The 25847-nt window shown below is 39.5% G+C and overlaps 1 protein-coding gene across 1 annotated transcript in view; it reads left to right on the top strand.

Annotated features, from left to right (window-relative positions):
* Positions 1-213: 213 nt before the first annotated feature.
* The window catches only part of SMSr (Sphingomyelin synthase related), a 208580-nt gene continuing 182946 nt past the window's right edge, over positions 214-25847 (top strand). The window contains exons 1-2 of the mRNA XM_067788583.1: positions 214-616; positions 676-1174. Coding sequence (XP_067644684.1) covers positions 509-616; positions 676-1174 — 607 coding nt within the window. The 5' untranslated portion in view covers positions 214-508. The remainder of the gene's footprint in view (positions 617-675; positions 1175-25847) is intronic.

Below are 25847 nucleotides of genomic sequence, written 5' to 3'. Positions count from 1 at the left end.
CATAATTGTTGTCCGTATTCATCGCTGTCTGAAAGAGAACTAATGTTCGGCCAAAAGTCCGTATGGTGTATGGCCAAAGCTGCGAACAAGATTGCGGAATGTTCGCGGAAATGTTCGTGTCGTGTATTTGGCGCTTTACTCAAAATTCTATTCGATACTGCTGGGGAAATAATCGATGCCAAAATAAATCGAGTATCAGTATCGAATGTCAAAAGTATCGTATCGAAATTCGTATCCCTAGTGGAGCAAATCCCAAAACAAAAATATGTTTCAAGCATAATAACAAAGATGACCTTTTAAAGTACCTGTGGTATTAGAGATGCGTCTTTTGACACCTCTCCCGAGATTGAACGAGTTTTAGCAGCCGACTGCAGTTCTAGATTTACCAAATCCATTGTGTACGACGTTCTATATTGAACTTCTTGTTATGCCGTTTAGCTAATGCAAAAGTGCAAGCAAGCCAAACCACAACTCCCAAGCCTTATTATCTGTTGGTGTATCTACGACGATGGCAATGGAAACGATGTATGATCGTCAATGCAGTGAAAAGGAACCGAAACAGGAACTGGATAACAATAAGTTTGGCGAATCTGAAATTGACTGCAAAGAGTGGCAGGTAAAGTAATGAACCAAATGCTATTTTGTTGCATATTTTGAAATTATGTGCGTGGCTAGGTTGAAGACGTTATTAAATGGGCTAAGGATAAACATATGCATTCCGAAGTTCTACAATGTCTTGCAGTCGAGCGAATCGATGGAAGTGATCTTCTAGAATTAAGTGAAAACGATATACGTGATTTTCGTTATCGGCTTCAATACCAGCTAACTATGAGTGACATGAAAAAACTTTGGGTAGCTGTCCGTACTTTACAACATAACCAGCCTTCATCACCATCCTCATTACATACGCCGTGTACATGTATGTATATGAATCCTCCAGTTTCAACAGGGGGTTCCCCGATTCATCACCCCAATAATATAGACACATGCAGTTGTCAGCCTCCAAGAACTATTTTTGGAAGTTCAGGTAGCTGCTATTCAGATACTTGCTCTCCTCCACCGTTGGCAACATTGAGTGGTGGTGCCGAGGGAGAAAATCTGTCACCACCCATGTCGATTGACGGACGTGCAACTAATATACCACCAGAACTTTTTAAAACAGCCATAAGCTTAGGTAAGTTTTTTCAATTTAAAAAGTACATAAATGAATTATATCCATATGCATATACATAAATGGCCGGCAGTAAAACAAATTGCGCAGAGGGTTATTTCTGGCAAAACTGCCGACCAAGAGATAAGCGAAATGAAGTACTAGCTGGAACAGCAAAATGTAGTTGAATGACCAAGTCTGGAGAGTCAATCTCGGCAATAACGAGCTTTTGAATGAACATTACACCGAGTAATATTCGCGGATCCTCAGTGGGAAGTTGAGCGGTGGGGGGAGGGGGGGATTGGGTTTGCAGGATGTGGGGGAACTTCACGAAAAAAATCAAAAAAAAGTTTTTTTTGATATCCTACTAAAGTCAACTGAAAAAACCAGTCATTGCTCATCCGTTCATCGGTCTATCCGTCAGCCTATTTTTACGAGAGATCATCATCACACGTTTTTTAACACGCTTATATTATACTAGCATCCCGTGCGCGACGTTGTTTACAGGTTCAGTTTTTACATTTTTTAAAGATGCTTTACTATTAAATACACAATGTTTTAAAGTAAGTAGAACATATTGGTTTCGATATTCATTTAAATATGAATATTAATTTCTTTTATATTTACATTCGATTATTAGAAAAGCACATAGCACTAAATTTCAAAGTACTTCAGAATATACTACATTTTTAGTTTTATTATCTGAAGACAGTAGTATAGCTTGATTCTGAGGGTTCCCAGTTCTGGACATTGCAGCATACATATGCCCATGTGTAAAACACTCTGCCCGTAAGTCAATACCAACACAGTTCAACATTTGTTTGCGATTTGTTTATTGTCACTGCGAAGGAAACTTTCACTGGAAATTGCAACCGTTTATATTGGACAGACATATCGGTCGGAATCATAGGTATGCGAGGTGTGTACGATGTTTCTTCTGCAGCTGGACCCGTAAGGATTGTTACCTCTAGGATATTTTTATGCATTCGTTTTATTTGTAATCTCGTCCCATTGCATAACGTGGGTGGCTTTAAGTTGCGCAGTAACATAACTAGAATGTTACTTTTTAACTTTAATATATGAGGGGGTAAGCCAGAGGGATTAAGAGAATTTAAAAACTCAGTAGGGTAGTGTGCGGCATCTTCTTAATTGAGGACAGAGTCAGTTGATAAATACTCTCTAGTTTCGCTGGGAATTCTATCTATAAATATGTTGTTAATTTCGTCTACCGTTTTATTTCTTGGTGAAACAATAGACCTCTCGCATAGCCAGGTATATGGCTTACTGCAAAGATGGTCAATATTCGGATAAATTTGCAATATTAATTCGTCCAAGTTATGCACCACATTACCAAGCCTTGAATCAACTATAAAGTAACCGTTCTCATTGGAAATTTTACCATCTCCTATGTCGAGTAAATCCTGGGGAAATGTACTAACATTTCCGTTCAGATGTGCTCTCATGTTTGTTCGCAGACACAATGTCTCTACGTGTTCCATAATAAAGATGCCTTGAAGCATGATTTGACAATATCAGCTCGAGTTGATGTTATTGTTGTAGAAATGTTTCGCCCCACCTAATAGCTGCGACCGATCACAAATTGTCATCAATATCCTCTAACGGGAGTCCAAGGAAACTTGCTGTTTCGACAGGGGTGGACCATAATGAAAGGGGTATTAGAGGCGTTGGTTCCATATTACAATTGAAGAGATGGTTGGTGTCATGTGGGGACACATTGTAAGCGGGGCATACATTTTGTATGTCGGGGTTGATTCTGGATATGTAAGAGTTTAACCTGTTACAGTATTTAGGACGAAGTTGAGCCAGAGGGACTCGATTTTCCCTGGATTCACCGGGCAATTCCCGGCATAAAGGTCCGACGACTGTTTTTGGAGTTCACCAAGGACCTGCTTGTGTTTTTTTGCTTCATACGGCTGAGTTCTCAGGTGCCGTATTTCCTCAAAATGCTTACGGAGATGACTCCTTAAGTCCCCAGGCGGTGCTGGCTCATCAATCAGATGTCTGTTGGGATGCCCAGGTTTCTGGGTATTCAACAGGAACTGTTTGGTTAGCATCTCATCTCTCCCTGATGGGGAGTATTCTCGCCTCATTATGAAGATATCGTTCTGGAGACATAAGAAGACAGCCCGTTACGGTTCTGAGCGCAGAATTTTGGCAGGCCTGTAGCTTCTTCCAGTGGGTAGTTTTTAGGCTTGGCGACCATATAGGGGACGCGTAGCACGCAAACGTCTGGCCAATTGCTTTGTATGTGGTAACAGCATTTCTTTGTCTTTTCCCCAAGTACTGCCAGCAAGGGATTTGAGGATTTTATTACGGCTCTGGATTTTCGGAACAATTGCCGCTGCGTGCTCACCAAACTGTAGATCCTGATCAAACGTCACACCCAAGATTTTGGGGTGTAGGACAGTCGGTAGCGTAGTGCCATCGACGTGGATGTTCAAAATGGTCGACATTTTGGACGTCCATGTTGTAAATAAGGTCGCGGAGGATTTAGTCGGTGATAATGCCAGGTTTCGCGAGGCGAAAAAACCGGAGAGATCAGGGAGGTAGCCTGGGCCTGTGGCCATTATTGTGCAGTCATCGGCGTAGGAATCGATAGTAACTCCTTCTGGTGGCGAAGGTAGCTTAGATATGTAGAAATTAAACAAAAGTGGGGATAGGACACCGTCATGTGGCACCTCTTGTTTAATTCTTCTTGGTTTTGATGTTTCATTTCCAAATTGCACCAATGTCTGCCGACCACCCAGATAATTTGCGGTCCACCTTTTAAGACATAGGGGAAGGGTAGACCCTTCCAGGTCTTGCAGTAACGTGCCATGGTTGACCGCATCGAAAGCTTTTGATAGGTCTAGCGCAACGAGTACTCTTCAATGGTGGGGTTTCTGATTTAAACCACAATTTATCTAGGTGCTAATGCCATTTAGCGCGGTGGTGGTGCTATGGAGTTTTCTAAAGCCATTCTGATGTCAGGCTAGCTGCAAATTTGCTTTGAAGTAGGGGAGCAAAATGGCTTCAAGCGTCTTGGCTACTGGCGATAGCAGAGATCGGGCGATATAACTCTCCTATGTTAGCTGGTTTTCCAGGCTTTAGTAGCGGGACCACCCTGGCCATTTTCCATTTTTCGGGAATGACAAAGGTGGAAAGAGACAAGTTGAAGACATGCGATAAATACACTGGACCACGAATTTCAACTTTTTCTCTTTACCAGAAACGCCGTTATGAAATTCGTATATAAAATCATCCCCTGATTTCGAAAATTGAGTTCATTTTTGATTCTATGGTACCGTTTTTGAGATATTTGCAATTTACCGTTATTTGAAAAAACCAAAAAGATGGCTCCCTTTAATTACCTATATCTCACGAACGGGTCATGCAATTGCAAAAAAATTTACAGAAATAAAATTTGCTATAAATGCATCATACATTGTGTTTTGCTCAACCAGATTGTTTTCGAGATATTAGCCTATCATTTCAGATTTTTGTTTTTTTTTATGAAAAATAATGAAAAAAATTACTCTTTGCGACGGCAGCATTCCAAAACCACGACTTTTTTCCAGATATTTTTTCTTTACGTAAAGCTCTGTTTAATTAGAAAAAAGATAAGCTATCATCGAAGAAAATCGATGCCAAACTACGTAAGTTATAAGCGATCAAATAATAAGTTTGCACAGCTTCAATGTATGTATACATACATATATTAAAAGTATAAAGTGCAAATGGGATATTATCCGGATAAACGAATAACACCATAACAATGATAATACTTTTTCTTTAAATAAATCAAATAGTACTTTTAATGCTCGAATTGTTTAATAGTAGGTAGAGTGGTTGCATCGAAAGGAAGAGTGGTTGGGTTCGAAACCTGCTGTAGGCATGTAGTTATAAACATGTATTTCCGTCACTTATGGGTAAGTATGCAGGTAGATTTTCAAAATTATAAGACACAGAAAATTTTTAAAGCCTACATCTAAAGCAGGTAGTATTTACTTTTCCCGGCTTCGTATAAAAAGTAACCTTTCTGTCTAGGTAAGATTTGATTTTTTCAATTTTATTCTTATTCCGAGTATAAATGTGAGTAAATGCGCCTTGAAACTTCATAACATCTGCAAGGCTCGCCGGAGATAGTTCAGTTCATAAGTCAAATTTCAAAACCGTGATTTATTAAAAAAAATTAAATGAGTAAAAGGACGCGAGAATTTGAGTCTAATAACGATCCAGATATGTTCTGTTTCATGTGTGGCCAATATACTATCATAAGGCGACGACGAGTGTTCTCAGATCATATGAAAACTTTATACTCCAAGTATTTTGGCATTGAGCCTAAACATGCTGAAAAACCATGGACACCGAAAACTTTGTGTACATCGCGTCGAGTAAAATTTATTCAGTCGGAATCAGGACAACAAATAAAATTTGATACACCAATGATATGGAGAGAACCTACTTGCCATTCAATAGAGTGTTATATTTGTCAAACAAAAGTACTTGGCGTTGGAAGATCAAGAAGAGTAACATATACCAGCGTACCTACAGTGACATTACCAGTACTACATTCAAAGGCAGTTGCGGATCCAGTTCCGTTGTCAACAGTAATATCTGAGTGCGGGGAATCAAGTTGTACTGAATTTCGCATGGGAAACGAGAGAAACGTTCTGTCACAAGCACAACTTAATGATTGGATAAGAGGTTTGGAACTATCCGAGGAAAAGGCCGAGATCCACACTTCTCGTATGCAACAATTTAAATTTGTGTCATCCGATGTTAAGGTGATATATTGTAGAACTCGTCACGAACCATTTTCCAAACACTATACCAAGAAAGACAGTATATGCTACTGCACTGCAACGACATTCCTGGTTTATTCAAAGAGTTTGGTCAAACATATGATTCAAAAGAGTGGCGATTTTTCATAGACAGCAATAAACTGAATTTGAAGGCTGTATTATTGCATATTGGTAACAAAAAGCCTGCTATCTATATGCAGTAAATACAAAGGAAACCTACGAGGAAATGCAAAAACTACTCAAATTTATCAAATATGAAGAACATGATTGGAAAATATGTTCTGATCTCAAAGTCGTTGCAATGCTATGCGGTCTACAAAGTGGCTACACCAAGCACTGCTGCTTCCTCTGCAAGTGGGATAGCCGAGCTCGTAAGGACCACTACCTCAGAAAGGATTGGCCGGAAAGAGTCGAGTTTACCGTTGGTGTGGATAACATCAAATACACCCCTCTTGTCCCGGAGAGAAAATCATACTTCCACCTTTACACATCAAGCTCGGTCTCATTAAAAACTTTGTTAAGGCTTTGGACAAAGAAGGCGAAGCATTCGACTATTTGAAAATAATTTTTCCAGATATTTCTCAAGCCAAGATAAAGGAAGGTTTTTTTGTTGGACCACAAATACAAAAGTTGATCAACAATAATCAATTCAAAGGACTACTCTCATCAGTTGAGGCAGCAGCGTGGGAATCCTTTTAAAAGGTCGTTGCTTCTTTTCTCGGTAGACAAAAAAGCCCTAACTACGAGCAGATAGAGAACGACTTAATCAATAATTATGCGAAAATGGGTAAATATTAAAGGCTTATTAAAATTAATTTCCCAAAATTGTATAACTTGTTTACCTAACTAATATTTTCTTTCCAGGCGTAAATATGTCCTTAAAAATTTACTTTCTGCACTCAAATTTTAGCTTTTTTCCGGAAAATCTTGGCGACGAAAGTGACGAACATGGCGAAAGGTTTCATCATCAAATGAAATTAATTGAGAATCGATATCAAGGATTCTGGGACGTCCCAATGATGGGTGATTACTGCTGGTTTCTCATAAGAGAAACCGATCCTAAACTGAATAAGCGTCAAAGTAGAACACATAATTATTTCGACTACATAGTAAAATCAAATTAAGATAAAGATTGTTAGAATATAGTATAAACATAAATAAATTAAAAAAAGTTAAAAATATATGTAATTTCATTCATAAATTGAACTTTTAACTAAATAGAAACAGATCATAGCTAGATATTTCACTCTTCTTTATACCATACATACGTTTTGAGGTATACGTTGAAACTGCGGAACCTGGGTATTTTTATTTGATCGCTTATAACTTTTCTTCGATAGCTTATCTTTTTTCTAATTAAACAGAGCTTAACGTAAAGAAAAAATATCTGGAAAAAAAGTTGTGGGTTTGGAATGCTGCCCTCGCAAAGAGTAATTTTTTTCATATTTTTTCATAAAAAAAAAACAAGGTATGATGTATTTATAGCAAATTTTATCGTATTTCCGATTCTGTAAACCTTTTTGCAATTGCTTGACCCGTTCGTGAGATATACGTAATTAAAGGGAGCCATCTTTTTGGTTTTTTCGAATAACGGTAAATTGCAAATATCTCAAAAACGGTACAATAGAATCAAAAATGAGCTCAATTTTCGAAATCAGGGGGTGGTTTTACATACGAATTTCATAACGGCATCTCTGGTAAATTTTGGCCGTCGACCAGTGATATTTGAAACCCTCTTTCCCTAGGCTTTTAAGCATCGGCATGGCAATGCCGTCTGGGCCCACTGCTTTGGATGGTTTAGCATGACCGATGGCATCCTCAACCTCTTTGGCGGTGATGGTAATCGGAGACGCGCTAAATTTATGCTTATGTGCGTGTCTGTTGGTCCCTCTGTCTATCTTTGTCGGCAGAAATTATATATTGTCGGCAGAAAGCGCTCGCGCATTTTTTCGCATCCGCCAGCACTGTATCGCCAAAGGCGATGGAAATTTTGTCATTGTGCTTAGACGGATTCGATAGGGACTTTACGGTGGACCAAAGTTTACCTACACCGGTAGATAGGTTACAACCGCTTAGGTGCTCCTCCCATTTCGCCCGCTTGTGTTCATCCACAAGCAATCTGATGCGTTGGTTTATATCCCTTATTTGGGGGTCGCCGGGATCGAGCTGTCTTATAAGGTCACGTTCTCTCGCTAAATTTTCGGCCTCCGCCGGAAAGTGAGGCCGAATTTCGGGAATTCTACCGGCGGGAATGAAGCGAGCCGAGGCGGATTCAATGACCTTGCGGAAAGCACGCTCCCCTTGACGAGCATCAGTCGGGATTGGGAGGGCAGCAAAGAGGATGTCTGTAAAGGATTTGTATTCGTCCCACTTTCCTTTTTTAAAGTTTATGAAAGTGCGTTTTTCTGTGACAATGAAGTCGGCGGTACGCTCGAGCGAAATAAGTATAGGCAGGTGGTCGGATGCCAATGTTACAATCGGCTGCCAGTTGACGCAGTTTACGAGTCCTGCGCTCACGATAGATATATCCGGCGAACTGTGACAACTTCCTACCATACGTGTGGGGGCATCTCCGTTTATTGTGCAGAACGTCGTTTCTTCTATTTGATCCGCCAACACTTCACCCCTACTGTCTGACCGCAAGTTTGAATGCCATAGGTCGTGATGGGCATTGAAGTCGCCTAAAATAATGCGAATATAGCCAGTGAGTAAGGCGCTGATGTTAGGGCGGTATCCACTGGGGCCACAGGTGGCAGGAGGGATGTAGATGTTGATGATTTCTAGGTTTGCATCGCCTGACCGGACAGATAAGCCTTGCCGTTCTAAGACACTATCCCTGCGGCCGATGTCGGGATCAAATAAATGATATTGCACTGAGTGGTGTAAGATAAACGCGAGGCCGCCTCCATTTCCGCTTTCACGATCTTTTCTGTGGACATTATACCCAGAACAGGTCTGCAGATCAGATCTTGCTGTGAGTTTAGTCTCTTGAATCGCGGCGATGCGGACGTTGTGCCGCTTCATGAAATCGACTATCTCCGTGATCTTCCCAGTTAATCCATTACAGTTTAACTGCAGAATTCTGAAGTGGAACGGGGGAGACGGCGTCACTCTAGGACTAAGAGATGGGTGACTACGCCTGGTTGTGAAAGGCTAGGACGCAACTGCTGTTGTGGCCCTGAGACTGGACGTCCTTGGGTAAGCATTGGCGTACCTGGTGTAATTGGGTTAATGACCTGGCAACATGGCCCAATGAAACCCGTCGGGGGGTTGCCGCCGCGGAGACCTGATCATCTAGGAAAGTGGCACCACCCAAGGCAGGAGCTGCATTGGGCGGATGTCGCAAACATATATATTCTGTGCTGGCAATCGGTGCAAACGGGGGTAGGGACTAAGAGCCTGTTTCCCTGACCTACACGATTGCTGCCGGAAAAGAGGGGGCATTGCTCGGCATTGCTACCGACTCTACTACGGAGATAGTAGTTATGAGTGGTAGCAGCCGTTTGAGTTGTTGGCGCCGTGGGGCGCGAGCAGCAGCGGGTACTTGTTGTGGCTTGCTGAGCAGCGGAGCTGCTGGAAGGTAGACGGGGGGAGGGGGGGGGGGCGCTAAGGAGTAGACTACGGGACGCTCTTAGGCGTGAACAGCAGAGAGCCACAAAAGATTTATAAAAGTTACGTGGACGTCGGGTTTTGGGATCAAGCCAAGAACAACCTGTCCGATGCAACCATCCCTTACACGAGACACACTGAACAGAGTATGACCGTCCTAAAAAGATTCTTTTCCGGCAGATGCAGCAAAACAATTTCTCAGGACCGGCATCAGGAGACGGACCCGGATTGGGTTCGACTCCTTTCCGGAGCAAAAGAATATGGAGCAGTCCCGCAGCAAGGAGCTGCTGGGAGGATGGCAATTTATGGGAGGGACATAACAAATTTAATGGGGTTACACTGAAATGACAGTCCTTGGTCGGGAAAAATTCCGAGTCGCTCCGGTACATAGAACCGACTGCCTTGGGAAGCGCTCGAGTTCCCTTCGCCACTACAGGCAAAGTCTGACGAAAATCTCCTGCAAAAAGGATTGTTATTCCACCAAAGGGTTTGTCGTTATATCTTACGTCTCTTAATGTGCGATCTACTGCCTCAATATGCGCTCGATTGGTCGTTGTAGAGTCATCCCACACTGATAACCAACCGAAAATCATTTGCAGGCTCGGACCTGCCCATACGCTCTAAACTATATTTGAAGCTCGAAATAAAGGAGTTATATGTATGCAGAAAATTTTGTAGTACATCTATAACTTCCAAATTTAACGCTGGTATCATGTTTGAGCGACTGGTGGTTTGGTCAGCCTCGGAAATAAAATACATTTGTAGGTACTGCGCATGTAGAAATGCGGGTTTGATAATAGTGATCCAATAAGATGGTATACCTGACCTTGAATTTTGTAAGTTGCCACGAATTTCCTTCTCTTATCTCATGCGTGCCAAAATAAGTCATTTAAAATAAACTATTGTACTTTCTAGCATTATCCAGAAAATACTTTGATAATGGATGAGTGCCGAGAATTAGGGATTTTAGATGATCCGGCGGCTCATGAAGATTACGAAGAATTATCTTACCTTCAGCACAGCATAAACCTGGCGCCTCGCCACTCCATTTTTTTGCACCGCAATGAACACAAACCACATTCATTCTTCCTATTCAAAGATCCTTTAAATTGGCATAATCGTAATTTAATTGGTAATTAAACGCGCATCTACTGAAAAAACAATAAATCGGAATGCGTTCTTGCGCACGATATGTAGCTGCTGTTAACGCGTTGTGCGATGTTTTCCGACTTAGTCTGGTTCGCTCTTTCGGCATTTTCCTTTTTAGCAAGTTTATACCTATTCGTATAGGTACAGTTACTCACAAAAATAAGTATACGCCTTTACTTAAGTATACACCTTTTTATAATTTTTTTTTTATATATCTTGATACATTTTCTTATAGGAAATTAGTTAAAATAAATTTGCTGAAGCCGAAGTTGGTGAGAACTTTCCAAAAAGGGGTGTATACTTTTTTTGTGAGAGACTGTATATAAATTTTCTCTGGTTTTAATTCTTTTTTAATATGTACTCACGCAGTAAGAAACAAATACGCTATTAACTTTCCAACAAAAAGCAATTCATACTATCCCGAAAACAGGGTTTCACACGGGACTAAGAACTACACCATCTTAAAGCACTCGTCAACACATATTGTCTAGGGCCACACCTGGTGCATATTTTGGTCAATACCTCAAAAAAGGGGTCTTCTATGGGTCTAATAACTACACCATGTTAAAGCACTCGTCAACACCTTTCATTTGACACCCATATTGTAGGAAAACCGTCTAGGCCCACACCTGGTCGATATTTTGGTCATAACCCCAAGAACGATGTCTGATATGGGACTAATTACTACACCATGTTAAAGCACTCGTCAACACCTTTCATTTGACACCCATATTGTAGGAAACCCGTCTAGGGTCACACCTGGTCCATATTTTGGTCAATACCTCAAAAACGGGGTCTTATATGGGACTAATAACTACCCCATGTTAAATCACTCGTCAACACCTGTCGTTTGATACCCATATTGTAGGAAACCCGTCTAGAGCCACACCTGGTCCATATTTTGGTCAATACCCCAAAAACGGGGTTTGATATGGGACTAATAACCATGACAGACACCATGTTAAAGCACTCGTCTACACATATTGTCCAGGGCCACACTTGGTGCATATTTTGGTCAATACCTCAAAACGGGGTCTTATATGGGTCTAATAACTACACCATGTTAAAGCACTCGTCAACACCTTTCATTTGCCACCCATATTGTAGGAAACCCGTCTAGGGCCACACCTGATCCATATTTTGGTCATTACCCCAAAAACGGGATCTGATATGGGACTAATAACTACACCATGTTAAAGCATTCGTCAACACCTTTCATTTGACACCCATATTGTAGGAAACCTGTCTAGGGCAACACCTGGTCCATATGTTGGTCAATACCCCAAAAACGGGGTTTGATATGGGACTAATAACTACACCATGTTAAAGCACCTGTCAACACATATTGTCTAGGGCCACACCTGGTCCATATTTTGGTCAATACCTCAAAAACGGGGTCTTATATGATACTAATAACTACACCATGTTAAAGCACTCGTCAACACCTGACATTTGATACCCATATTATATTGTAACGAATTTACTTGCAAATCCTCTTATTTGCAACCCTCTGCTAAGTTCGTATCGCTAAACTGTTGAATAAATAACTCCAATATGTAATAATGCAAAATGGCCTTTATTCAAGTACTTCACAATAACACTTATACTTTGCAACGAATATCTTGCTTATTAACCAAACTGATTTACAGCTCAAATGAAACTCTACTATTCAAAATAATACTGCTATAGCTCGCTAGATAGCACTTAATCCAAATCTCAAATCAAACTGAATTACTTCTTACTCGCCTGCACCGCTTTTATAGTTTACGCTGCATACTTCTAGGCTCTTCGATTTCCAGAAGTTACTAGTTGTTTCGGCTACAAAATAGCCAGCCACAACTACGTGCACAAATTATTGCCCTCTCTTGTGACCACTGAGATAAGATATATGCATGTGTTTGTGCATTACCGCTCCGCTGCTCGTATACGTACATATGTGTAGACGCAATTATTTATTCGTTTATGTAGATACATAAAGATTGAATTATTGATGTGAATGTTTGTAGTTTACAGTCTCTCGCGCGCACATAGCCGTATAAGTAAATGCATCTGTGTGTGACATCTCTCTGGGCTGCCTTATATATGTGTATACTTGATTTGATTATTAACGTAAATACTGCTTGGCATGGCCTTAGCATCGCCTTAGTGATGGGATAATTTAGTGATGCTAATATCCGTGACACTGCCCTCCACCTAAGTCTGATCGTCCCGATCAGACAAATCTCTCGATCTAAACGCTGCTAGCATCGCCAAATGTACCACTCTTCTACTCCGTGGTTTCTCAATGCTTTGTATGCGGTAGATGGTATCACTGATCTTCTTCACAACCTTGTACGGGCCTTCCCAACTGCACCGAAATTTGGATGGAACACCTTTCCGCCGGTGAGGGTTGTATAACAGTACCAAATCTCCCGCCAAGAAACCTTTCGAATTATTGTTCTCATGGTACCTGTGTTTCATCGTACCACTCAATACCCTGGTTCGTTCCTTCACACTCTGTTGTTTGGCCAATGAACCACTTCGTAGATCTTGCGCTGGACGAATTTTCTTTGCATAATCGGTATCGTTCCCACATTTTACAACAGTAGTGCGCTCCGGCTTGAAACTACCCTCGCATTCTATCTCGGAAATTCGTTGCTTCGTTTTCCTGCGTCTTTTAGGTTTTGTCAATGCCAGTGTTTCTCTCGCAGGTACTTTTGATTTTGATTTATTTGGCCCATTCGATCTATCAACCTTTACCTTTGAATTTCGTGGCCTTCGTCGAGTATTCTCCACCAGTACCCGATTACTGCTGAACCCTTTTTCCAAACTAAAGTTAAGTGGCACATCTTGGTTCTCATAACGCATCACCCTTCTCTGCATATCGATCTTGATGTCATGGTCAACCAAGAAATCCACTCCCAATATAACTTCATCAACAATCTCCGCCACAACAAATTTGTGTAGGACCATGACCTTCCCAATCAATACTTCACATATCACTTCTCCCTGAACTTGGTTATACTCGCCAGTGACCGTACGCAACTTTGCTCCAGGTAACGGTTTTACTCTCCTGTTGACCAAGTCAGATCGGATCAAGGAATGAGATGCGCCCGTATCTACAGTCAGTACTCGTTCCTTGCCATCCACATTCCCTCTGACCGTAAGACTGCTCGATTTTCTACCAATTTGCGACACAGATATCACAGGGCATTCAATAGCTGGATCTAGCTCTCTACCTCTTACTCGCTCTTGCTCATCTCCTCCAGCTTTGCGTTTATGGCCACCCACATTTTTGGAACTATTAGGACCAAGATCGCAATGACGTGCAATGTGACCTGGGTTGCCGCACTTGAAACATTTAATAACTCCGGCATTCTTCTGTTGAGATCCCTTCAGTGCTTCCAAAATTGTTTCTACCCACTCTGGCCTTTCTACTTCCACACGGCGTGCTTTGAAAACTGGCTTACACAGAAGCGACGCTGTTTCCTGTATCAGAGCATGCGATACCGTTTCAGCAAATGTTAGTTTGGGATTCGCATATGTAGCCCGCTTCGTTTCCACATCTCGTATGCCATTTATAAAACTCTGGATTTTTACCCTCTCGGTGTATTCCACGGGTGCGTCCGCATTTGCGAGATGAGCCAACCTTTCAACATCTGAAGCAAACTCCTGCAATGTCTCATTTGCTTTTTGGTAGCGGTTTTGCAACTCAATTTGGAATATCTGTTTTCTATGCTCGCTTCCATAACGTCTCTCGACAGCGGCCATCAATGCTTCATAGTTGTTCCGCTCTCCTTCGGGAATCGTCTGTAGGATTTCGGCTGCTGGCCCTTTCAATGCCACGAACAGAGCTGCAACTTTATCTTCAGCATTCCAGTTGTTAGCTGCCGACGTCTTCTCAAATTGTAGCTTAAAGACCTGGAAAGGAACAGAACCGTCAAAGGATGGTGTCTTTACCTTTGGATTACTCGCTGAAACAGCTGGGCGATTTAGTTGTAACTGCTCCATACGACCTTTTAAATCATCTACTTCTGCCTGAAATTGAGCCATTTTTGCATCCTGCGCTTCCAGTTTTGATGATACCTGTTCCAAAATTTCTGCCGACATTTCAGACATACGTGCCTCTTGCGCTTCCAATTGAGATGCCATATATGTCTTTTGGTCTTCCAGTTGAGATGACACTTGCGACGTCATTTCTGAAATACGTGCCTCCTGTGATTCCAGTTGGGATGCCATATATGTCTTCTGCTCTGCCAGTTGAGTTTCCATCTTGGATGTAATACGTGTCTCCTGTGACTCCAGTTGGGATGTTATATTTGTCTTTTGTTCTTCCAGTTGGGATGTTATATTTGTCTTTTGTTCTTCCAGTTGTGATGACATGTTGGTGGATATTTGTGATGACATTTCGGACATTTGTGCCGATATTGCAGCCAATATCATGTTCAAGTCTGTGTTTGTAACTGTCTGCGATGTTTCGTTTTTCTCTTCAATTTTTGTTGTTGTTTCGTCCCCATCAGGATAAAAGACAAACTCGTCCACATCAATTCCTTGCGACTCCATTACCTCTCGTAGCCGTGCTTGAAGTTCGATCTTATTTCCGGTTGTATTTAATCCACGGTTCTCCAACTCCTTTTTCAGTTGCTGGATCTTCAATTCACTGAACTTTGCCATGTCCAAGTTGTATTCCCAATCTTCGGAATTTATTCAACAATTCCTCTTCTGACACCAATTGTAACAAATTTACTTGCAAATCCTCTTATTTGCAACCCTCTGCTAAGTTCGTATCGCTAAATTGTTGAATAAATAACTCCAATATGTAATAATGCAAAATGGCCTTTATTCAAGTACTTCACAATAACACTTATACTTTGCAACGAATATCTTGCTTATTAACCAAACTGATTTACAGCTCAAATGAAACTCTACTATTCAAAATAATACTGCTATAGCTCGCTAGATAGCACTTAATCCAAATCTCAAATCAAACTGAATTACTTCTTACTCGCCTGCACCGCTTTTATAGTTTACGCTGCATACTTCTAGGCTCTTCGATTTCCAGAAGTTACTAGTTGTTTCGGCTACAAAATAGCCAGCCACAACTACGTGCACAAATTATTGCCCTCTCTTGTGACCACTGAGATAAGATATATGCATGTGTTTGTGCATTACCGCTCCGCTGCTCGTATACGTACATATGTGTAGACGCAATTATTTATTCGTTTATGTAGATACATAAAGATTGAATTATTGATGTGAATGTTTGTAGTTTACAGTCTCTCGCGCGCACACAGCCGTATAAGTAAATGCATCTGTGTGTGACATCTCTCTGGGCTGCCTTATATATGTGTATACTTGATTTGATTATTAACGTAAATACTGCTTGGCATGGCCTTAGCATCGCCTTAGTGATGGGATAATTTAGTGATGCTAATATCCGTGACAATATGAACACGTTATAAGGTTACCCTGGTCCACATTTTGTGGGATATCTCCAAAACGTTCCCGGATTCTTATACTTTTTTTTGCTTATAACCATGTCGGGCTCAAGCAAAAACTAGGTGCAAAATTTTATTTAATTCGGTCCAGCCGTTTTGGAGCTTTGAAAAAAACGGCTTTCAAAATATATATTAGTATAGATATAGCTTCACTTGTATGTATGCTTGTTTGTAACTCTCTAGGTTAGGCGCGCAAAGGAGAGTTAGACCATCTAGCGGTAATTATTGAAGACTTTCGACAGTGGTTAAATAACTCGCTACAAAACTAGTTGTGCTTAATAGCGGAGACACGAATCTCTGTGATACGGTGCAATATCAAATATCTAAGTTGATTGTAGATACTAAAACTGCAGCATATTAGCGTATTTTTTAGTTTTTTAAACTATATTTATTTTCAGTTACTTTCATTTAGAGAAATTGTGTGATTGTAATGAATTTTAACACACTACATCTTTTGACCGTGACTAATACACTGCTACAACAACAACAACAACCGTGACCCAATACTACTGTAAAAAAAAAATATAACAAGATGAAATATAATTCTGTGATAATTCAATACTTAGCGGGATATTTCCGTAGTTTTTAAAGCTACAATGCTAAAATTTTCGTAAGGTTGGCTTAAAAACCATATTCAACTATCTTGAAAAAAAAGTCGCAACGCCTACTATGGCCGCTCCAATCTTTTGAAAATGTTTGCATCGAATTAAAAAACGGTTGAAAATATTGTGATATTAGGGGGACTCATGAAAGCATATAAACTTATAAGGTGTAAAATTATATCCATTTACACACACTGTCATATGAACGCACCTAGTAATATTCTTGATAAACTTGATTGTTTATCAGCTGTATTATTGCCAAACAAAATTTTGTTGATTGTTATACAATTTAAAAAATGCCAAGATTAAGTGAAAAATCAAAACTAAAACGTCTTTACTTGCTGATGTTGGAGATTTCTGATGAAAATGCCTGCTGTAATGTCTGCAAGGTTGCATTCCTATGAGTTTACCGCGTTTACACAATGAAATGTGCGCGTAAATTTATACAGATTGTGTAAATGATTTTTCATGCAAAATTTGACAGCTCGTTTACGCACTAGATAAAATTATACGTTTACACACTTTATAAGGCATTTATAAGGTTACATGAGTCCCCCTATTATTTATAATCATCGCTCCTTTTTAAAAATCGGCTCGCACATATATTTGAAAAAAATTAAGCAGCAGGAAATAAGCAATGTAAAAATTTTTTTTTTTATTTTACTTCAGATGTAATTTGAGTTGATACAAGCTGGCGTCGTCAGCAGAAAAAAAACTTGAGTATTTTCTTGTGCTTTGAAGCTATAAGTATTTCATAATGAATTATTTTTAAATTTAAGTTTTTTCAGTTTTTAACAGCCCAAATATGGTTTCGAATTACTTACTGAAAAAAAAGCAAAAGTAAAAGTCTTACTATTTTTCAGCAGCTATTTCTGATTTTCATAGGGACATACAAACAATTGTACATGTTTTGATAGTATCGAGGTGAAACGAGAAATATGCGGACGAGGCAACTGAGAGTATAAAAGCAGCGCAAGCTGAGGAATGACTAATCAGTTTGATGTGAGTAAAACTAAAATCATGTTAATGGTAGTGGTTTAGTTGTTGATGAAAAATCAATGAGGTAGGACGTATGCACCCATGTTTGTTAACACACAAAAAGTAATTCGTAAATGTGACCCATATGGATCAATTTGTTGTTGCATTTGCATGTTAAATTTCTATCCGTATCTGGATCACGCTTCATTGGAACGTAACAATTATTTCACTAGCTGAGGACCGCTGGATTAAACCACGCTTTTGTGAAGTACGTGATATTGAAGTATAGTTCGAACGTTAGCAGAAGGTGTATAACTATCAGGAAATCCCCAAAACTCGTTACAATAGGTGTCAGAAGAGAAATTGTTGAATAAATTCCAGAGTAGCGGAGGACAACAAGGACACGGCCAAGTTGAGTAAATTGAAGATCCAGTAACAGAAAGAGGAGTGGGCGCCCGTGGATTGAATACTACTGGTAATACATCTGAGCTACAAACACGACTAAGGGAAGCTATGGAAATGGAAGGAATCGACGTTGATGAACACATTTTTCATCCTGATGTGGAAGAATTGAATTGAATTGAAAAATGGGAGAAAAAAATGAAACACCGCAGACAGTGCCGAATACAGACTTGGCTGCAATATCTGCACAAGCATCGACAATGGCATCTTCACTGGAATCCCAGGAGACACGTTTAACATCCAAGAAGAATCGCAAGAGACACGTTTAATATCCAATATGGCATCCCAATTGGATGAACGGAAAACACACATGCCGTCACAAATTGCAGAACAATTAAAAGAACAAGTGGCACGCATAACATTACAACTAGAAGCACAATATGAGCGTATCTCAACAAAGCTGGAGGCACAGTAAATAAAAGTCTTATCGCAGCTGGAGGCTATAGTAGTTAAATGGCCTATGGGACGTGGAAACGAATCGAGCTACATACGCAACCCAAAGCCAACATTTCCTGAAACCGTATCCCATGCACTGACTCAAGCAACAGCGTCACTTTTAAGTAAGCCTGCATACAAAGCTCATCGCGTGGAAGTGGAAAGGCCAGACTGCGTAGACACAATTTTGGAAGCATTAAAAGGAACGCAGCAGAGAAACGATGGTGCCGTCAAATGCTTTAAGTGTGATAAACCAGGGCACATTGCACGTTATTGCAGTACCAACCCTAGGTTAGGTTAGGTTAAACTGGCCGGTGCATGATGACCTCACATATACTGAATGAGTCCTTAGTGTTACCAGAAGTTTGTTTTACCGACCAAACTGAAAACCCCTATCAAAAAGCAGGACCTGTGTTATAAGATAACTCCGTCCTCTTGGCAAATACTACAAGCTTCCTAGCAGGCATTTATCCAGGCAGCCTGCTGTATGGCCCATGCTGCGGAGGTTCCACCGATTTAGTGCAAGAGGCTAGTACAGGACGAAGGGCGCACCACAATGCGTGGGGAGGAGCAGATACGAATAAGAGAGGCGAGTCTCTATTTCATTACATCCTGAAAACCAATTTGCAGACAGCCAACAGGGGAAATGTCCCTACATACATTGGTCCAGCATGTTGTTGGTATGATTGGATGGTTCTAGATAGACCATCCTTCTCCGACTATGCGTATATCAGCTTCAGCATCCCCCTAAAGCAGGTTGAGAAGGGAGGGACCTTTATAAACCCTAAGTCAACGAACTGGACTAAATTCAAGAAACAGGTAGAGGCTGATAGATGTGTATATAAAGCCCAACGTGGAGGAAAAGCTGCTCTCCACAACACAACATGCGTACACCAAAGGCAAGTCTGTAGGACCGCATTGCATAGGGTGGTAATAAGCATAGAGAAAGCCCTGGAATATAAGGAATATGCTTTAGGAGTTGTTTTTGTTGTTGTTGTTGTAGCAGTGCTTCGCTCCACCTAATAGGTGCGACCGATCACATATTGTCATCAATGTCCTCTAACGGGAGTCCAAGGAAACTTGCAGTTTCAACAGGGGTGGTCCATAATGAGGGGGGTGTTAGAGGTGTTGGTTCCACATTACAATTAAAGAGAGGGTTGGTGGCGCTTCCCAAGGCCGTCGGTTCTATGTACTGGAGCGACTCGGGATTTTTCCCGACCGAGGACTGCCATTTCAGTGTAACCCCATTTAATTTGTTGCGTCCCTCCCACAAATTGTCATCCTCCCAGCAGCTCCTTGCAGCGGGACTACTCCAAATTCTCTTGCTCCGGGAAGGTATCGAACCCAATCCGGGTCGGTCTCCTGATCCCGGTCCTGAGAAATGGTTTTGCTGCATCTGCCGGAAAAGAATGTTTTTAGGACGGTCATGCTCTTGTCAGCATGTCTCGTGTAAGGGATGGTTGCATCGGACAGGCTGTTCTGGGCTAGCTCCCAAAACCAGATGTCCACGTAACTTCTAAAAATCTTTTGTGGCTCCTTAGTGTTCACGCCCTAGGACGTCCCCCAGTCTGCGCCTTAGCGCCCCCGCTACCTTCCAGCAGCCTCGCTGCTCAGCAAGCTACAGCAAGTACCTACAATCTCCGTATCAGAGTCGGGACCAATGCCGAGCATCAGCCCCTTACCCAAGGACGTCCAGTCCCAGGGCCACAACAGCAGTCGCGTCCTGGCCTTCCACAACCCGGGCGCAGTCACCCGTCACTTACTCCCAGAATGACGACGTCTCCTCTATGTACTTCAGAATTCTGCAGTTAAACTGTAATGGATTAACTGGGAAGATCACGGAGATAGTCGATTTCATGAAGCGGCACAACATCCGCATTGCTGCGATTCAAGAGACTAAACTCACGTCACTTTGCTGGGTATAATGTCCACAGAAAAGATCGCGAGCGCGGAAATGGAGGCTGCCTCGCCAGCGCAGAACTCGTAAACTGCGTCAACTGGCAGCCGATGGTAACATTGGCATCCGACCACCTGCCTACACTTATTTCGCTCGAGCGTTCCGCCGACTTCATCGCCACAGAAAAACGCATTTCATTAACTTTCATAAAGGAAAGTGGGACGAATACAAATCCTTTACAGACAACCGCTTTGCTGCCCTCCCTATGCCGACTGATGTCCGCCAAGGGGAGCGTGCTTTCCGCAAGGTCATTGAATCAGCCTCGGCTCGTTTCATTCCCGCCGGTAGAATTCCCGAAATTCGGCCCCACTTCCCGGCGGAGGCCGCAAGTTTAGCGAGAGAACGTGACCTTATAAGACAGCTCGATCCCGGCGACCCCCAAATAAGGGATATAAATCCACGCATCAGATTGATTGTGGATGAACACAAGCGGGCGAAATGGGAGGAGGACCTAAGCGGTTGTAACCTCTCTGCCGGTGTAGGTAAACTTTGATCCACCGTATAGTCCCTATCGAATCCGTCTAGGCACAATGACAAAGTTTCTATTGCCTTTGGCGATAAAGTGCTGTCGGATGCGAAAAAAATGCGCGAGCGCTTTCTGCTGAATGCATAATGCATTCTACGGTCGACCAAAATAGACGGAGGGCCAACAGACACGCACATAAACATAAATTCAGCGCGTCACCAATTACCATCACCGCCAAAGAGCTTGGTCATGCTAAACCATCCAAAGCAGTGGGCCCAGACGGCATAGCCATGCCGATGCTTAAAAGCCTAGGGAAAGAGGGTTTCAAATATTTAACACATGTCTTCAGCCTGTCTCTTTCCACCTTTGTCATACCCGAAAATGGAAAATGGTCAAGGTGGTCCCGCTACTAAAGCCTGGGAAACCAGCTAACATAGGAGAGTCATATCGCCCGATATCTCCCCTATCGCCAGTAGCCAAGACGCTTGAAGCCATTTTGCTGCCCTACTTCAAAGCAAATTTGCAGCTAGCCTGCCATCAGCATGGCTTCAGAAAACTCCATAGCACCACCACCGCGCTAAATGCCATCAGCACCCAGATAAATTGCGGTTTAAATCAAAACTCTCACCATAGAACAGTACTCGTTGCGCTAGACCTATCAAAAGCTTTTGATACGGTTGTAAGGTAACCCTTATGATAAGTGTTGAGTGACCATAACATCAATCATTAAATATTAACCAAACTAATTTTGACCACACCAATCATTCACAATGTTGGTTACCTTAACAAACGTCACTTTGAATGACGCCAATTAATTCCGCGCATTCAACCCTGCTAGTCGTATCGTTCACTCACTATATAAATTTAATTAATATAAATAAAACTAAAACTTTATTATAAGTGTACCGGGGAAGAAAAAAATTCCCTGCACTACAAAAGCAGCATAATTAAATAAATTTGAAAGAATAGGTGCGCGGTGGTTGTGACGAAAAAAGTGCGTGGTGGTTGTGCCAATATGAAAAAATTTGCAAAATTCATAAATTAACATAAGAATTTGCAAAAAGAAAATTACATGAAGTAATATAATTTCAAACTACAAAATCTAACTACAAAAATTATAAAATCTCAAAAAATACAAAAAAAAAAAAAAAATACAAAAATTCAAAAAAAAAAAAAAATACAAAAAAATTATAAAATTATGAAGACTACAAAGAAAATTTTACAAAATTACAAAAAGACTACAAAAAAATTACAAAATTATAAAAAAACTACAAAAAAAAATTACAAAATTTCAAAAAGGCTACAAAAAAATTTTTTTTTAATAAAATTTCACAAAAATACAAAAACATAATTTCAAAGAAAAAACTACAAATAAACATTTTTCACAAAATTTTAAAGCTACAAAATTACAAAAGTTTCAAATACTATAAAAATATACAAAACTTCGAAAGGAAAAATTACAAAAAAATATATAAAATTTTTAAAAATACGAAAAAATATATAAAATTTCAAAAAATACGAAAAAAATACATAAAATTTCAAAACAAAAAGCCACAAATGGCAAAATGGACTATTTAAAACATATACATTTAAAACCTAATTTGAGACAATTTAAAAGAAGTTTAAAAATACAATTTTTACTAAACATAAATTTGGAACTTGAACAAAATTTACCACATTTTGTGGTGTTACTTACATACATACATGTATATGGAAAACATTTATATTTTGAACTGGCTGTACTATGCCATAACGGTGATGATAAGCACAACCACCAGTGACGCTTTTACCAAGCACCGTTAAGTGCGGTAAATTAGCCACGCAATTTACTCCACCAACCCAACCTGAGAAAAAAATCACAGCGAAAGAGAGAGGCAAAGAGGAAAAATTCACTTGGTAACGGCAGCAACGGAAGACAACACCAACAACAACAAATTTCAGCAATATACAAGCGATGGCAGCAAGCAAAGCAGAAAAAGGGCGGTACAGTACCTTAATACATACGTATATAAAATTTGAAATTTGTACATAAGTAGACATTTTGCCTTTCTCAATATACATTTATACTATAAACAATAGCAACAATTTTTCGTAATACACATCTAGCCTATGCATGTAGCAACACAATTTGACACTTTTGCTTATAAACATACTTTTCCTATAGACATTTGTATACTACGCATGTAGCAACACACTTTTTCTATTTCAAAGACAAAAACATGTTTAACTAAATAAACTAAGAAATTGAATTTTTCAAATTATTATATTGAAATATCAACATTTAAATATCGAAAAAAAAAATTCGAATGTACATTTCAAATAATAATTTTAAATATACGGCCACCACACGCATATTATCTTTCTTTTTCGATCATTAATATGGAACTTGAATTTTTTTAATTTAAAATGCGAACATTGCTTCGTAATAAATACAATCGGAAAAAATATTTTTTCAAATTTATAAAAAAAATTTTTAAAACCTTTTTGAAACGCAAATTATACATCAATCTTATATGTGTAATATCAAAATTTTATCATATCTTTTTGCCAAAATTTTGCAATAATCATTGAAACCTAATCAATTTTTAAAAAAATTCTCAATGATTTTAAATATCAACATAGACGGGTTACAGTCAATCAGAGTAATGGTGAAAATTTATTTTTATCGGTGAAAACTTACTTTTTCTCTTTTTCCAATTATTTCTTCGGAAATTAAACATCTTAGATGTCATAAATATTTACTTTTCTCAGCGAATACAGGGCTTTATATATATATTTTCCATATCAATTTTGAAAACCATTCGACGAATACAGTGCTCTAGATATATTTTCCAAATCCATTTATAAAACCATTCAACTAATACTGTGCTTTTAAATATTAAAAAATTTTTTTTTGTTCAAGTGGAAGGAGTATAATTCGATTTATTCAATGAATACAGTGTCATTCAAATATTTCAACAATTTCTTCAAAGTATTCTACGAATACAGTGTCTTCCAAATATTTCAACATCCTTTTAAGATTCTTTTCAAACTATGCATCAAATACAGTGTCTTTCAAATTCTCCAACAGTTTCTTTGAATTATTAAACGAATACAGTGCGGCTTAAATATTTCAACATTCACTTGCATTTACAATTCCTTCAAACTAAGACACGAATACAGTGCCTTTCGAATATGTGAATCTTCTTACCATTTACCAATTAACTCATCGATTTTGAATATTTCGAATCTTCCCTGATTTACAAAAAAAAATTTTTAAATTGCATACCACAATTACTGAGCGAATGAATAGTTTCAAATTCATTTTTGTATAAAAAGTGCCTACAGCGTTAATCTTAAACAATTTCTTTTGAATTTTTTACTGCTACGGAGGTAAGCATTTTCAATAAATGTAATAAAGTTTTCAGATGACAGTTGTCACATGTCACATTTTGATTCCAATTTCAAAGATTTACGTTCTTATTTCACTAAAGTTACTAAACGAGTTTTAAATAACCGATCTATCTCAGCGAAAAAGTCAATAGAATATGAAGATGCTTTAATTAAAAGCTATAACGAAATTATAAAACAAGTAAATTCATATTTTGAAAATCGAGATAAGCCTAGTTCAATAATCGAAAGTTTGTCAAAGTGCAGAGAACAACTCACTAAATGTTTTTCTAGAATTAACTGTAATATAAAAATACCTAAATACCTTTTTGAATTAACACAAGAAAGCGAATCAAGTTCTGATTTTGACATTGAGGAAGAATTCTCTGACGCACCGACAACTCCAGCATACAAAGCTAGTATTATTAAAAAAAGTACCGTATCTTTTCTTGAGGATTTCGTTGGATTTTCCAATTCAGTTCACAATAATAATTTAGAAACAATTAACGAAGAACAACCAACAATGGCGACTGCAGAGCTAAAGAAAACTTGTATTACTATGTGTGCATACATAATTAGAGAAAACTACAGCGGCGATCCGCTTTCACTTGCATCCTTTATAGATAAACTAGTTTTGATAGAAGATTTGATGGAAGAAAATTTGACAAATACTTTCATAAAATCCAAGCTAGAAGGGAAAGCACGTGAGGCAATACCAAATGAAGTAAAAACAATTCAACAAATAAAAGAAGCGTTAAAAGGTAGAATAAAACCTGACAACCCGAAAGTTGTTGCAGGAAAAATTGCATCTTTAAAAGTTTTTAATAATAATCATACTGAATTCGCCAAACGTGTTGAGGAACTTTCCGATGCTTTAGAACGATCATTAGTTATAGAAGGAATGACGCAGGGAAAAGCGCACGAGATGGCAGTCGAACAAACCGTCAACGTTTGTCGGCTTAACACTCGCTCAGACGTAGTAAAATCAATTTTAGCGTCAACTACGTTTACTGACTCTAAGGATGTAGTTGCGAAAATGATCGTAGAACAGAATAACCAAGTTAGTGAAAGGCAAGTGTTAGCGTTTCAAAATAGTACTCTTCGAGGTAACTTCAGAGGAAGTCAGTATAATAGTGTAACGAATTTTCTGCAAATCCTCTTATTTGCCCTTTTGCTAGGTTCGTATCGCTAAACTGTTGAATAAATAAGTCCAATATTGAATAATGGAAAAATGGCCTTTATTAAAATACTTCACAATAACACTCAAACTGTGCAACGAATAGCTTAATAACCAAACTGATAGCTTAAAGGAAACTGACTTTCAAAATAATACTGCTATTGCTCGCTAGATATCGTCTGAGTCGTAACTGCTTAACAACTCAAATCAA

This window comes from Eurosta solidaginis, chromosome 5 (assembly GCF_040869045.1).
Source record: "Eurosta solidaginis isolate ZX-2024a chromosome 5, ASM4086904v1, whole genome shotgun sequence".
In the NCBI taxonomy this organism is placed as follows: domain Eukaryota; kingdom Metazoa; phylum Arthropoda; class Insecta; order Diptera; family Tephritidae; genus Eurosta; species Eurosta solidaginis.
The sequence above is the reverse complement of the archived record's forward strand: the minus strand, read 5'-3'. Positions and strand labels throughout refer to the sequence as shown.